The sequence below is a fragment of the Hemitrygon akajei genome, chromosome 1 (assembly GCF_048418815.1).
Source record: "Hemitrygon akajei chromosome 1, sHemAka1.3, whole genome shotgun sequence".
Lineage (NCBI taxonomy): Eukaryota > Metazoa > Chordata > Chondrichthyes > Myliobatiformes > Dasyatidae > Hemitrygon > Hemitrygon akajei.
This window is the reverse complement of record NC_133124.1, coordinates 108,452,548-108,469,377: the sequence shown is the minus strand read 5'-3', so window position 1 is coordinate 108,469,377 and position 16,830 is coordinate 108,452,548. Positions and strand designations below refer to the sequence as shown.

The 16,830-nt window shown below is 41.5% G+C and overlaps 1 protein-coding gene across 9 annotated transcripts in view; it reads right to left on the bottom strand.

The window, feature by feature from the left end:
* LOC140729553 (uncharacterized) overlaps nucleotides 1-16,830 on the bottom strand; it is a 281,549-nt gene that overhangs the window by 4,667 nt on the left and 260,052 nt on the right. For all 9 annotated transcript variants that reach the window (XM_073049421.1, XM_073049432.1, XM_073049452.1 and 6 more), the window contains 2 exons: nucleotides 9,691-9,772; nucleotides 2,726-2,838 (listed from right to left, as the gene is read on the bottom strand). In XM_073049421.1, coding sequence (XP_072905522.1) covers nucleotides 2,726-2,838; nucleotides 9,691-9,772 — 195 coding nt within the window. The remainder of the gene's footprint in view (nucleotides 1-2,725; nucleotides 2,839-9,690; nucleotides 9,773-16,830) is intronic.

Genomic DNA, 16,830 nt, shown 5'->3' with positions numbered 1-16,830 from the left:
GAAAGCTAGTTGTTCAGATTTTAGGATGACAAGATGTAGTAGTTTGTAAGTTTTATGAAAAGAAATGAAGCAAATGATATCAAATAAAATCAATGCTCTGTTCTAACAGAGAGGATGCAGCATGGAGGAATGTGTAGTCAGGATATTTGAAGGTGAAGCGGAGCAAGTTCATTAAAGTTTTGGTAACAGAACACAAGACTTTTGTGAAAGTGAAAAAAGATTGGAATCTATTTTCTGACAGCAAAATAAACTTGTCAGAGATACTAAAATTGATTTTAGGAACAAATATCAGCACAGGACCTATAACTGAATGGGTTCAGTCTCTCACCTTCAGTCCTCCAGTGCATTTTCTTTCCCCACCTTCATCTTAATGTAAAAAGATCAAAAAAATGGACAAAAAAGTCACAACAAATAAGATCACAATTGAAGGCACACTCTGTACAATAATTGCAGAAGTGAAATTACGTGCACATATTTTGTGTAAAAATATACAACATTGACACATTGACTGCAATTAAAAAGACACTTTGATATATGAACACAATTTTCTTGAATGCAATTTATACTGAGAAACTAATAATATTATACATATACTAACTACTTGAATCTTTTTATTTGTTTTCTGTTGAGATGATTTCCTTACTCAGGTTTGGCTCCTTACTTTTATTTAGAGTCCTTAAGGTGCCTTAATTAAGAGTCCATTATTTATAAGTATCTGCAGCTATTTGGCTGTAAGGGTTTCAATACCAAAATTTAATTGATCATTAGCCACCCAAGTCCATTTGGGATGATGAGTTTGCAGGAATGGTGGCCATTCATTCTCCATATTAAACCAGGGTTTCTGTCTGTTCAAAGTTCAAAATACATTTATTATCAAAGTATGTATCTATGTGTAACTTTGAGATTCATCTCCTTACAGTCAGTCACAAAACAAAGAAATCCAATAGAACCCATTAAAACAAGACCAAAAACCCAATGTGCAGAAAAAACCCAAATTGAGCAAACAATAAACGTAAACAAGCAACATTCAGAACTGAAGTTCATGGAAGTGAGTCCACAGCTATTGAGCTAGTCACAGCTGATCTAGGAGCTTGTTAGTTGAAGGCCACAGCCTCAGTTCAGTGCAGAGATAAGTAAACTGAACACCAGTCCATCACTCTCCTCTGGCCTAGCACTTAAATTGCCCAAGCAGTTGGTTGTTCCTCACTGTTGGACCCAGGCCCAAACTTCAAAATGTTCTCGGGCCTGACACCCGCCATCTTGATTCAGCTTGCATCCAATCTTCCCAATTTGGCCTGGCACTTAAATTGGCCAAACATCAGCTTGTTCCTCACTCTCAGGCTTGGACCCACCTCCTTGACTCTGCTTTGCCTCGTTCTGCTGCTTCAACTTGGCTCTAAACCCACTCAAAAATGGCCATACGTCAGCTCTTTCCCCACTCTTGGGCCTGGGCCCCACTGCCTTGATTCAGCACATATTCACCACGCTACGACCGTTGTGCACCTTTGAGACTTCAATTCACAGTGCAAAAATGGCAGGATCAAAAGCTCAACTCCAAAAGGGAAGATACAGGCAATTGATTGCAGTGATCATTTACCAGAAAAAGTGTGATTAATACAGTAGTTAGCAGCTTTGGTTGACGTCAGCAAGTCATTGCTGTGTCTCACTATCACCATCTTAAACTGGAAACTCTTCTGATCTAAGGCAATAGCAATCTACAAGGACTCTGAATTCAGCTGAAAGTTTATCATTCCAGTTTTTGTACTGTTCCAGGAAATATGTCTGCCCAATTAACAAAAAGAGAAAGGGGACAGAAGAACTCATTTCTCTCTAATGATTCAATCTTGAAGGTCAGGCCAGATGTTACAATTTAACACCATGATAAAAGTGAAACAATTAAAATTTTTTTCAGACATCAATCCATAAATTCAAATTAGACAAAGATGAGATAAGTAGTCATTTGGCAGCTTTGTTCTTGATGAAATCATGAATTGTTGAATCACTCAACAGCCCCCATAACCTGTAAGATATGATACAGTCACAGTATAGAAGACAATAGGAAACTATGACGACCAGATGACAATGACATGACTTAAGTGAGAGATATCCATCTGAAAGCTGAAGGAATCTGGACAAACAACAGAGAACGTGGTTAGAACCCACAACATCCCACACTTTGCAGCTTTATTTCAGAAGTGGGAAATGGAACACTAAGGTGGATGGGTCAAATAAATTAAGGAACTGCACACTTTTAAGTAAATATGCTGCTAGGAATGTATTTAAACATCATAGAAAAAGTTCCCGCAGTCCGCCATTCCTGATTAGAAAATTATATCTGTTCTCCTAAAGACACCAAGTCTTGCTAATCTACAGTTTCACAATCCAGGTCACCTTCCTACATAGTACTCAAGTTGGAATTTTGACCATTGATTAGGAATAATTGTAATCAACTGAATTATATATTTTTTTAAATCAATCCGATCTTCATCCAAGATCTACAGAGTTTTCAGAGAAAGAAGAGCTGAAGTGCATGGCTTGGGGAACTGGTCAACAGCTGGAAAGTGACAAGGAGCAAGAATGGCAAATCCAGAGGGGCTGAGGAACAAAGGTCAATACAAATCAGAAGAAAGGACAGAAAACTATTTTTTATGGTATTTTTCCCCAAAGTGGATGCATTCACTAGTTACTTCCTTAGTGACTGATTTGGCTGCTGCATCTAACTTACCTTCACATTGCCGCCTCCTGGGGTATGGTTTAGGTTGTCCAAGGACCCAATTTTTGATTCAGCTTTGTTTTTGAAATTGGTCTTGCTGGTCTCAATCTTCACATCCCCACCACCTAAAATTATTTGAAAAGTAAGTATACTATTTACACAAATTACTTGCTTCCTAATACGATAGCAAAGTCAGAACACATTTTAAAAATAGTTCAACTTTATTGTTAGAGGCTTGCACACTCAGGGTATCAATGCCAAAATTAGCGTTTTGCTGCTGCAGCAGCCCTGTATATTACAAGATGAGGAGAAAAGTGAACGTGTACATAATTTACAAGTGTGCAAAATAAGCAACAAAGTAAATACTATAGTGCAAGATTGGTACACTAATGTAACACAAGTGAAACGGTCAGAAACTGCATTCAGCCTTGCAAGGATGGATACAGAACCAACCTGCAGCTTAAAACTTTTAATTTACAAAATGTAGATGCCACTGGCAAGGCTATTGACCATCCCTATGTCCTACAGAAGATGGTAATGAATTACTGTACTGAACTGTTGCATTCCTTCTATAGAGTATTCCCAAGGTTTTTGGGAAGGAAGCAGTTGTAGGATTCCGATCCAATGACATTTAAAGTATTGGTGATTTACCTCCAAGTCCAGATAGGGTGTGATTTAAAAAGTTATTTTCCATTATGTACATTAAGTTGAATGGAGGGAACAGTGAGTGCAGAGGATTTCATATTTTAAAAGAAAAAGGAAGATAAAGGAGTACAAATTAACATAATTTCCACATCATTCATCTGAATGGAATTTTTTATTTACACAATCTTTAGCTCTTTGTAAAATCAATAATATGTGGAGCAACGGCTATCAAAATAACCTGTTCACCCATTTTGGATCTTGCCAAGACCAGTTAAGCCAGGCTGCATGAAAGACACTATCCGAACATTGATCAAAGAGCTAAACACAAAGTACACTGCAGATGCTGTGGTCAAATCAAGACGTACAAAAAGCTGGATGATCTCAGCAGGTCGGGCAGCATCCATTGAAAGGAGCAGTCAACGTTTTGGGTCGAGATCCTTTGTCAGGAATAAAGGAGGAGGGGCAGGGGCCCTATAAAGAAGGTAGGGGGAGGGTGGAAAACCAATCAGAGGAAAGATCAAGGGGTGGGGGAGGGGATAGTCAGGAGAGGTGAAGAAGGAATGTAAGGGGAAAGCACTATGGGTAGTAGAAGAAGGCAGAGTCATGAGAGGTGATAGGCAGCTAGAAGAGGAGACAGAGTGAAGGTGGGATGGGGGAAGGGAGAGGGAGGGGATTACTGGAAGTTGGAGAATTCGATGTTCATACCAAGGGGCTGGAGACTACCCAGACGGCATATGAGATGTTGTTCCTCCAACCGAAGTTTGGCCTCATCATGGCAGTAGAGCAGGTCATATATGGACATATCTGAATGGGAATGTGAAGGAGAGTTGAAGTGAGTGGCAACCGGGAGATCCTGTCTGTTGTGGCGGACGGAGCGTAGGTACTAATCTATTGCATCCGGTACTCCTGGTGCGGCCTCCTCTACATTGGCAAGACCCGACGCAGATTGGGGGACCATTTCGTCGAGCACCTATGCTCCGTCCGCCACAACAGACAGGATCTCCCGGTTGCCACTCACTTCAACTCTCCCTCTCATTCCCATTCGGATATGTCCATACATGGCCTCCTCTACTGCCATGATGAGGTCAAACTTCGGTTGGAGGAACAACATCTCATATACCGTCTGGGTAGTCTCCAGCCCCTTGGTATGAACATCGAATTCTCCAACTTCCAGTAATCCCCTCCCTCTCCCTTCCCCCATCCCACCTCTACTCTGTCTCCTCTTCTAGCTGCCTATCACCTCTCATGACTCTGCCTTCTTCTACTACCCATAGTGCTTTCCCCTTAGATTCTTTCTTCACCTCTCCTGCCTATCCTCTCCCCTACCCCTTGATCTTTCCTCTGATTGGTTTTCCACCTTCTCCTCAACTTCTTTATAGGGCCCCTGCCCCCTCCTTTAGTCCTGACGAAGGGTCTTGAAACGTTGACTGCTTCTTACAACGGATGCTGCCCGACCTGCTGAGTTCATCCAGCTTTTTTGTATGTCTTGATCAAAGAGCTGAATTCCAAAGAGAAGGTTCAGTTGACTGCCCTCAAAATAAATGCAATACTTACACAATCAAGAAGCCCTGGTAAAATGTGTTAATTTGCAAAGAGAAAATATACTAAAGTATGGTGTCATTTGTTGCGGACAGGAAGATGGTTAAGTATCAATCAGCTCAGCCTCCTGACCACTGCATGTGCTTCTCAAAGCAGGGTCTGAGACCCAAACATTTTTATCTGCTTTCAATTACCTTACTGCCTTCATAAAATCAGAAATTGATATTTGCTGATGCTTGCATGGAGTAAAACACTATTTGCAAATCTCAATAAATGAAGTTGCCTGAATGCTGCAAAGTACTCAAGAATTCTGTGTGTCACAGTTCCCTTGGAGACACTGGATTGCTTAGCAGGAGAGAGATTTTAAAAGAAGCGAGTGGGGGCAGCCAGGACATTCTGTGCACTACAGTTCCCTTGGAGATGTTGAATTATGCCTAATTAGGCACTTGGCAAGGGCCATTAATAAAGAAGTTGAGTTTAAGCAGAGCAGCCATTGTGTGAGACCAGGGGCTCCACTGGGGAGTTCAGTCCTTGGCTCACAGAAGCCTTGGCAGAGGGGTGTAGGCTGCACATAGATTTTTTTTCTTTTAATTTTTCTTCCTTTTTTTCCTTCTTGCACAGTTAGAGTCAGGCAAGATAGTGGAATACTCCTTTTGTGCAAGGAGGGAAAGTGGGAGACTTCCTTCAGGAAGTGCATCCAGATGCAGCTACTTACAGACCGTGTTCAGGAATTGGAGCTGTATAAACCCTGGGCCATTCGGAAGGTACAGGCAATTCAGGGATGTAGTTACACCCCAGATGCAGGACACAGGTAACTGGGTGATCATCAGGAAGGAGAAGGGGACAGGCAGTCAGTGCAGAGTACTCCTGTGGCCAAATCCCTCAGCAGCAGGTAGGCTGCTTTGGATAATGATGGAGGAATGTCCTAGGGAAGGAAAACCACAGCAGTCAGGTCTCTGGCACTGAGTTTGGCCATGTCGCTTAGAAGGAAAGGGGGAGGGGGGGAGAAGAGATGAATTATAGTGATAGGGGATTCAAAGGTCAAGGAAAAGACAGGAAGTTCTATGGACGAAAACAAGATTCCTGGATCGTATGTTGCCTCCCAGGTACTAAGGTCAGGGACATCTCGGATCAAGTGGGAGAGTGAGCAGCCAGAGGCTGTAATACACATCAGTACCAATGATGTGTAGGAAGGTTGACAAGGTCTTGCACACTAAGTTCAGGAAGTTAGTTACTAAGTTAAAGGACAGAACCTCCAGGGCTGTGATCTCAGGACTGTCACCTATGCCGTGTGCTAGTGAGGCCAGAAATACGAAGATCATGCAACTTAACACATGACTAAGGAGATGGTGCAGGAGGGAGGGCTTGAGATTTTTTCTGATTATTTAGCTCTCTTCCAGAGAGGCTAGGATCTGTACAAAAGAGATGGTTTGCACCTGAACTGCAGAGGAACAAATACCTTTGCGGGAAGGTTTGCTAGTGTTGCACAGGGGCAGTTTAAACTACAGTTGCAGTGGGGGGGGGGGGAGGGGGGGTTTGAAACCAGAGCACCAGAGCAGACAGTGGAGTGGTTGTGAGGAAAGATGTTGGTAAGCCTAGATACAAAGTTAGGAATCAAAAGGTTGAGCATGATGGGACTAATGTTCTGAATTGTGTATATTTCAATGCAAGGAGTATTGTAGATGAGTTGATGACAGGGATTAGCACATGGAATTATGACACTGTAGCCAATAGTGAGACGGTGCAGGAGGGGCAGCACCGGCAGCTCAATGATTCGAGGTTCTGCTATTTTGGACAAGATAGAGTGGGAGGGATGCAGTACTATTGAGGAAAAATGTCACAGCAGAGCTCAGACAGGACAGACTGGAAGCTCATCTGGTAAGGCCTTATGGGTAGAACTGAAGTATAAGAAATATATGACTATGTTAATGGGACAATACAATAGACCACTCAACAGTCCACGGGATTCAGAGGAGCAAATTTGTAGAGAGATCGCTGACTGTTACAAGAAACATAAGGTCGTGATAGTAGGTGATTTTAACTTTCACATATTGACTCCAATACAGTAAAAAGGGTTGAATAGGAAAAATTTAGCCAAATGTTTTCTGGAAAGTTTCCTTTATCAGTACATAGAAGTCCCAACCAGAGAGAGAGTGATACTAGATCTCCCATAAGGAATTATGGAAAAGGATGGGTCTGGTCCTCCAGTTGAGATTCTAAATTGGAGAAAGGCCAATGTTGATGGTATCAGAAAGGGCGTGGAAAGTATGGATTTTCTGGCAAAGGTGTAAGTGGGGGGGCTTCAAAAATGAAAGTTTGAGGGTTTGTATGTTTTTATCAGAATAAAAGGCAAGGATAACAGGTTTCGAGAACCTTGGTTTTCGAAAGATGTTGAGGCCCTGGTTAAGAAGGAGTGCATAGCAGCTATAGGCAAGAAGGAACCAATCAGGTATGAGAGGAGTATGCAGACAAAGTAAAGGAGAACCCCCCAATGGCTTCTACAGATATATTAAGAACAAAAGGGCTGCAAGGAACAAAGTTGGTCCTCTGGAAGATCAGCAGTCATTTATGCATGGAGCCAAAAAAGATGGGGGTAGATTTTGAATAGATTTTTTGCATGTATATTTACTTGAGAGACAGACTCAGAGTCTATAGAAGTAAGGCAATGTAGCTGTAAGGTAATGGACCATATACAGATTAGAGGAGGTGGTGTTTGCCATCTTGAGACAAATTTGGGTGGGTATCCCCAGGGCCTGATAAGGTGTTGTCTCTGACCTTGTGGGAGACTAGTGCATACATTTTGGGACCCTAGCAGAGATATTTGAAACATCTTAGCCATGGATGAGGTGCTGCAGGATTGGAGGATAACTAATGTTGTTCTGTTGTTTAAGTAAGACTCTTAGAATAAGCCAGGAAATTATAGGCCAGTGAGCCAGACATCAGTAGCAGTTAAGTATTTGGAAAGTATTCTAAGGGACCATTTATACAAGTAATTGGAAGGACAAGCACTGATTAGAGATTGTCAACAAGGCTTTCTGTGTGCTAGGTCGTGTCCAATCAATCTTATAGAATTTTTAGAAGTTACCAGGAAAGTTATTGAAAGCAAGGCAGTGGATGTTGTTTAAATGGACTTTAGCAAGACCTTTGCCAAGGTCCTGCACAGGCAGCTGGTCAAGAAGGTTCAGTCACATAGCACTGAAGAAAAGGTAGTAAATCAGATTAGTCATTGCGAGAAGCCAGACTGGTACTAGATGTTGCCTTTATCACTAGAAGCCTGTGAATGGTGGTGTGCCACAGGAATTGGTGCTGGGTCCATTGTTATTTGTCATCAATGATCTTGATGATGATGTAGTAAACTGGATCAGCAAATATACAGACTGGGGGTGCAGTGGATAGCAAGGAAGACTATCAAAACTTGCTGCTGGATCTGGACCGGATGGAAAATGACAGATGGAATTTAATGCAGACAAGTGTGAGGTGCTGCACTTTGGGAGGGTAAACCAAGTTAGAACTTGCGTGGTGAATGATAGGGCACTGAGGAGTGTGGTAGAACAGAGGGACCTGGGAATACAGATCCATAAATCCTTGAAAGTGGTATCACAACTAGAAAGGGTTGTAAAGAAAGCTTCTGCAGATTAGCCTTCATAAATTTAAATGGTTAAGTACAGGAGTTGGGATGCTATGTTGAAGTCAACAAGACTTGGAGAGGCCTAATTCGGAGTATTGTGTAGTTTCGGTCTCCTACCTACAGGAAAGATGCAAGTAAGAGTGAAAGGGTGAAGAGAAAATTTACAAGGATGCTGACAGGACTTGAGGGCCTGAGATTAGGGAAAAGTTGAATAGGTTAAGACTTTATTCTATAGAGTGCAGGAAGATGAGGGTAGATTTGATAGGGGTATGTAAAATTATGAGGGGTAGAGATAGGGGTAAACACAGGTAGATTTTTTTCTATTGTGGTTGTGTGAGATTAGAACTAGAAGTCATGGGTTAAGGGTAAAAATAGAAACGTTTAAGGGGAACTTGTTCACTCAGAGGTGAAAGTGTGGAACAAGCTGCCAGCAGAAGGGGTGGATGCAGGTTTGATTTTAACATTCCAGAGAAACTTTGGCAAGTACATGGATGGGAAGGAAAGGAAGGACTATGGTCCAGGTGCAGGTCGATGGGACTAGGCTGATTAATAGTTCAACATTAACTAGATGGGCTAAAGGGCTTATTTCTGTACTGTAGTATACAACAACTCAATGTCAGGCAACAACCGCCTCCAATGATCGAGAACTTACCCATCATCTACCCTTGACATCAGCATCTATTGTGTCCCATGTGTCAATAATAAGGGGTCACAATTGAACAGAATCTCAAGACTATGCATTAAAAACATATCTGAAACTAGATCTCCTTGGGTGAATGGCTCCAAGCCTCATTAGTCAGGAGCATTATGAAATACTTGCCTCCACAATCTCAACATTCAAGAAGATAAGAGTCACCTAGGACCCTCTGTAATGGGTACCATCAAATATTGCAATGCAGATCCTTGCTTAGCTTTCCTTCAGAATAGTTCTTCCTCTTTGGGATGTAAAAATCCTATGCCTGTTAAAGATCCTACAGCTTTGTTCAAAGATGACCAGAGAGTTCACTGCTTTGACCAGCATTCCTTCCACAGATGTGCTCACAATAGCATATTAAAAAACACATTATCACACTACAATGTAATTTTCTTAAGATTATTGGCTGTCTAACATAAGCTTTAATTTTCAACATTTAAGTTTAGGTTATTTTGAATTTACCAGTAGTACCTGCTTTATGTTTTAGATTGGTCTTGGATCCACACTTTGATGATACACGGTTCACATCAACTTTTGCTTTTGGAATTTGTACCTACAATTTTAAAAGTTGAAAAAAAGATTTCATTGTTTCAGTACCTTTAAGGTAAAGAAGAAATAAGAAACACAGAAACATAGAAAAACTACAGCATAAAACAGGCCCTTTGGCCCACAATGCTGTGCCGAACATGTACCGGTACTTACTTTAGAAATTACCTAGGGTTACCCATAGCTCCCTATTTTTCTAAGCTCCATGTACCTATTCAGGAGTCTCTTAAAAGACTATCATATCTGCCTGCAGCACCATCACCAGCAGCCCATTCCACACTCACCACTCTCTGCATAAAAAAAACTTACCCTTGACATCCCCTCTGTACCTACTTCCGAGCACCTTAAAAATGCCCTCTCGTGATAACCATTTCAGCCCTAGGAAAAAGCCTCTATCCACACAGTCAATGCATCTCATCATCATATACACCTCTATCAGGTCACTTCTCATCCTCCGTCACTCCAAGGAGAAAAGGCCAAGTTCACTCAACCTATTCTTGTAATACATGCTCCCCAATCCAGGATCATCCTTGTAAATCTCCTCTGCACCCTTTCTATAGTTTCCACATCCTTCCTGTAGTGAGCTGACCAGAACTGAGCACAGTACTTTAAGTGGGGTCTGACCAGGGTCATATATAGCTGTAACATTAGCTCTCAGTTCCTAAACTCAATCCCACAGGCTGATGAAGGCCAATACACCATATGCCTTCTTAACCACAGAGTCGACCTGCGCAGCAGCTTTGAGTGTCCTATGGACTCGGACCCCAAGATCCTTCTGATCCTTCACACTTCCAAGAGTCTTACCATTAACGTAGAAAATAGGTGCAGGAGTAGGCCATTCGGCCCTTCGAGCCTGCACCGCCATTCAGTATGATCATGGCTGATCATCTATAATACTATATTCAGCCATATTTGACCTACAAAAATGAACCACCTCACACTTATCTGGGTTGAACTCCTCTGCCACTTCTCTACCCAGTTTTGCATCCTATCAATATCCCGCTGTAACCTCTGACAGCCCTCCACACTATCCACAAAACCCCCAACCTTCGTGTCATCAGCAAATTTACTAATCCATCCTTCCACTTCCTCATCCAGGTCCTTTATAAAAAATCGCAAAGAGAAGGAGTCCCAGAACAGATCCCTGAGGCACATCACTGGTCACCGACCTCCATACAGAATATGACCCATCTACAACCACTCGTTGCCTTCTGTGGGCAAGCCAATTCTGGATCCACAAAGCAAGGTCCCCTTAGATTCCATGCCTCCCTACTTTCTCAATAGGCCTTTCATGGGGTACCTTGCAAACGTATCTGCAACACATTCTTCATTAAGGTATATGAAATATTATATTGCTTAAAATGAAAATCCAGATTTCCAATTAGACCAGTTAATTAGGTTTAAGAGGCTCATGTACGAAGAGACCCATGAGGAGAGTAAATGTTATATATTATATACATAACTCACATAATTGTAAGTTATTCAAAACTTAATAAAGAAGATAAAGGATCAAGGATTAAGTTTATTCATCATATACATTTACATGTATTTGGAATTTGCTGTGATATGTTGGCGTGACATGCAACAAAAACATTACACAATCCTAAAGAATAAAGAAATTATATAAAAGTAAGTTAAAGGTTAAAGTATGGATATGCAATAAAAAGTATAACAGACTGGTATTCATTAACTACCACAATAGTCTAGTGAAGATGTTACTGGACCAATGGCCAATTAAGTCTTGATTTAAATCTCACCATTTGGAACAGTATCATACCAATGCAGTTGACTGAATTACTCCCCCGGGCAAGTATACCATCTAACTGCATCAGACAGGAAAAAAGTCAAGTGCCATGTCAAGAAGACTAGGGACAGGCAATAAATGTGGAACTTGTCTCATAAACATACCCTGAGAATGAATAAGAGCGAGGGATGGGCGAGGTGTTAAGTGCACACAATACACGAAAATTAATCCTCACCAACATCTTATACAACTTCAACATAACATCCCAATTGCATATGGAATACCCTAATTTATGATGACCAATATTCATAAGCTCTCTTTATGACCCCCATCTACTTGTGTCACCAGGTTCAAGGAATTATGGACCTGTATTCCCTTTTTCTATTGGACTCCTCTGTGCTCTACTGTTCACAGCATAAGTCCTACCCTGGCTTATCCTTCCGAAGTGCAACTCTTCACACGTGTCTGCACTAAATCCCATCTGCCATTTCTCAGCCCATTTTTCTAGCTGGTCCAGATCCCACTGGAAGCTTTGATAGCCTTTCTTGCTGTTAACTCTGCCCCCAGTCTTGGTGATCCAGTTTACTACATCATCATCCAGATTGTTGATTTTGTTAACAAACAACAACAGGCCTAATATCAATCCCTGCTGCACACCATGAGTCACAGGCTTTCAGTCAGCGATGAAACCATCTACAAAGCCTCTGGCTTCTTCCACGAAGCCAATGTTTAATCCAATTTATTACCTCATCCTGTATGTCAAGCAATTGAACCTTCTCGATCAAGCTCCCATAAGGGATCTTGTCAAAGGCCTTTCTAAATTCCACGTAAACAACATCCACTGCCCTGCATTCATTAACTTTCCTGGTAACTTCCTTGAAAAATTCTGCCCAAAGCCATGTTAACTATCCTTAATCAGTCCCTGTCTATCCAAATACTTATAAATCTGGTCCTTCCAATAACCTGCTTACTACTAATGTCAGGCTCTCTGGCCTATAATTTCCTAACTTAATTTTAGAGCCGTTCTTGAACAATGGAACATTAACTATCCTCCAATCCTCTGGCTCCTCACCCGTTACTAAGGATGTTTTAATTATCTCTACTAGGGCCACTGCAATTTCTGCACTAGTCTCCCATAAGGTATAAGGAAAGACCTTGTCAGGGCCTGGATATTTATCCACCCTAGCTTGTCTCAGGCCAGCAAACACCTCCTCCTCTATAATCTATATGTTTATGACCTCAGTGCTGTTTTGCCTCACTTCTATAGACTCTGCATCTATCTCCTGAGTAAATACATATGCAAAAAAAAACATTTTCAATGTCCCCCATCTCTTTCGGCTCCAAGCATAGATGTCCACTCTAGTCTTCCAGAGGACCAATTTTGTCCCTCACTATCCTTTTGCTTTTAATATATCTGCAAAAGCCTTTAGGATTCTCCTTCACCTGTCTGCAAGAGTAACTTCATGCTTTCTTTCAGCCCTCCTGATTCCCTTCTTTCATGTTCTCTTGCATTTCTTATACTCAACTACCTCATTTGTTCTCACCTGCTGCCTACTTCCTTCTTCTTATCCAGTTTCTCAATATCTTTTGAAAAGCAAGGTTCACTAACTAAACCTGTTATCCTCACTTTTTATTCTGACAGGAACATACAAATTCTGTCATCTTGAAATTTCACTTTTTAAGGCCTTCCACTTACCACATACACTGTTGCCATAAAACAGCCCATCCCAATCCACATTTGCCAGATCCTTTCCAATACCATCAAAATTGGCCTTTCTCCAATTTAAAATCTCAAACCTAGGACAAAACCTATCGTTGAACATAATAAAATTGAAAATAATGGCATTATGATCATCAGATGCAAAGTGTTCCCCTACATAAACTTCTGTCAACTGCCCTCATTACCTAAAATGAGACACAGTATCGCAATCTTGCTATTTGATACCTCTATATATTAAGGAATTTTTAATGAACAAATTTGACACAAATCACCTATCACAACCTTATGCTTCTTGCAGAGTCTGCAATCTCTCTACAAATGCGTTCCTGTAATTCCTGCTGACTATTGAGCCATCTATAATCCCATTGACATGGTCATCCCTTTCTTATTCCTCATTCCACCCATATAGCCTTGGTAGACAAGCTCCCCAGTTTGCCCTGCCTGAGGTCTGTCATGACTATTTTCCTGATTAGCAATGCCACCCCTTCCCCTTTAATCCCTCCCACTATAGCACAGCTAAAACAACGGGACCCCAGAACACTGAGCTGTCAGTCCTGCCCATCCTGCAACCAAGTCTCACCAATGGCTACAATGTCCATGTTCCATGTTCTGATCCCTGTCCTAAGCTCATTCGCCTTTCTTACAATACTCTTTGGATTGGAATATACCCAAGTCAGAACATTTGACCCAACATGCTGACTTCATCTGTAAGCTTAACAGCATCCTTCTCTAGAATGACTCCTCTATCTGCCCCAGCTCTCTGGCTCCCATTCCCCTGCCACTTTAGCTTAAACCCGGCCCCCCAACAGCACTAGCAAACCTTCTCTTAAAGATATCATCCTATCAACATCCTTGTAAATTTTCTTTGCATTTCTTCAAGCTTATTGATATAATGTAAGTAGGTGACCAGAACTGCACACAATACCCCAAATTCGGCCTCAGTGTCTTCTCCAACTTTAACATAACATTCCAGCTCCGTACTCCATAACCTAATCTATGAAAGCCAATGTGTTACAAGCTCTCTCTACCAACCCCATCTACCCGTGTTGCCACTTACATGGAGTAATGGATTTGCATTACCAGATCCCTTGGTCTACACAGCATACCTTTGTGCCCTACCATCTACCAAAAATGCCAACTGTATTCTTTTCCTAGATGCTGCCTGGCCTGCTGAGTTCCTCCAGCGCTTTGTATGTGTTGCTTGGATTCCCAGCATCTGCAGATTTTCTCTTGCCAGTGTAAGTCTTACCCTGATATGTAAACCCAAAGGGCAACACTTCACACTTGTCTGCTTCCAGTTCAATCTGCCATTTTCAACCCCATTTCCCAGCTGCTGCAGATTACCTTGCAAGCTTTGATAGGCGTTCTTGATGTCCATATACCCCCAATAGCTGTCATCCAGAAATCTGCTGATCTAGTTCACCGTTTTATCATCTAAATCATTGGCATAGATGATAAACAATAACAGACCCAGCACCAATTCCTGGGGCACACCACTAGTCACTGGCCTCCAGTCAGAGAGCAAACCATCTCCTAACCACTCTCTGACTTCTCCCATTAAGCCAATGTTGAATCTAATTGATTACTATGATCCTGAATGCCAAATGTCTTAAGCTTCTGGAGCAGGCTCTCATGTGGAACTCTGCTAAAGCCCATGTCAACAATGCCTATCCAGAACCTTTCCTTCATCAACCTTCTTTATAACCTCTTCTAGTTGATAACAGTTTTGGTAATCTATAAGACTGATTAGACATGACCTGCCATGCACAAAGCCTTGCTGAGTCTCTATTCAGGAGTATGTTCAGATTTTATATATTATAGTTATAATATATTTTAGAAGATTTAGTGTTTGCCTAAATAAATTACTTTCTGACCTGATCCTCGAATAGAATTAAACGTAATTAAACAAAGTAAATGGCAGGATACTTGGAAGTGTGGGGGAGCAGAGGAATCTGGGGATACATGTCCACAGATCCCTGAAAGTTGCCTCACAGGTAGATAGGGTAGTTAAGAAAGCTTACGGAGTGTTATCTTTCATAAGTCAAGGAATAGAGTTTAAGAGTCGCGGGGTAATGATGCAGCTCTATAAAACTCTGGTTAGGCCACACTTGGAGTACTGTGTCCAGTTCTGGTCATGTCACTATAGGAAGGATGTGGAAGCATTGGAAGGGGTACAGAGGAGATCTACCAGGATGCTGCCTGGTTTAGAGAGTATGCATTATGATCAGAGATTAAGGGAGCTAGGGCTTTACCCTCTGGAGAGGAGGAGGATGAGAGGAGATGTGATAGAGGTATACAAGATATTAAGAGGAATAGATAGAGTGGACAGCCAGCGCTTCTTTCCCAGGGCCTCACAGCTCAATACAAGAGGACATGGCTTTAAGGTAAGGGGTGGAAAGTTCAAGGGGGATATTAGAAGAAGCTTTTTTACTCAGAGAGTGGTTGGTGCGTGGAATGCACTGCCTGAGTCAGTGGTGGAGGCAGATATACTAGTGAAATTTAAAAGACTATTAGACAGGTATATGGAGGAATTTAAGGTGGATGGTTATATGAGAGGCAGTGTTTAAGGTAAGGGTCAGCACAATTGTGGGCCAAAGGGCCTGTACCATGCTGTATTATTCTATGTTCTATGTAATTATACTAGCTACACAGTTTTACCAAGTGCAATTTAAAATATGTGGCTAGTTAGAAAGGAACCCAGGATATTGTTTCACAATCAGGATATCCAATTATTTGAGTGTATTTCAACAATGACTGATCAAGACGAGGGCATATTGTTCCTATTGTGCAGTATTCCACTGCAATGCACTGCTTCAGTATGTTCAATTGACTGGCTCTTCAAAAGCTATTGACAACAATAAGGAAAATAGTTGGCAGACTCCCTTTCCTCATGGATATTGATAGGTTACAAATAACTAGCATGCAATTCAATTTCACATTGCTTAAACTTGACCTCTAGGATGCCAGAACTTCCACCAAAGCCACTACACCATTATAACCCAGGCAATAGCACCATTTCACTAAACTAATTTCTAAGTTTGCCTAGATATTTCCTCTTTCCTCTCCTGAAGACTGACAAACACCGATGGCCTCTATGAATTTAAATCTATTTCCCCTTAATGTATCAGAATCAGGTTTAATATCACCGACATATGCCGTGAAATCTGTTAATTTAGCTGCAGCAGTACTACGCAATACATGATAAATACAGAAAAATAAATTAACCACTGTAAGTATATATGTATATTAAATAGTTAAATTAAAAATAGTGCAAAAACAAAAAAAAGATTGTGGTAGTGTTCATGGGTTCAATATCCATTTAGAAATCAGATGGCAGAGGGGAAGAAACAGTTTCTGAATTGCTGAGTGTGCGCCTTCAGGCTTCTGTATCTCCTTCCCGATGGTCACAATAAGAGGGCATGTCCTTGTGATGAGGGTCCTTAATGATGGACTGCCTTTCTGAGGCATCGACTCGTACCCACAATGGAGTTGATTAATTTTACAATGTTCTGTAGCTTCTTTTGATCCTGTGCAGTAGCACCCCCCACCACCACAGCCCTCTCCCATACCAGACAGCAATGCAGCCTGTCAGAATAGTCTC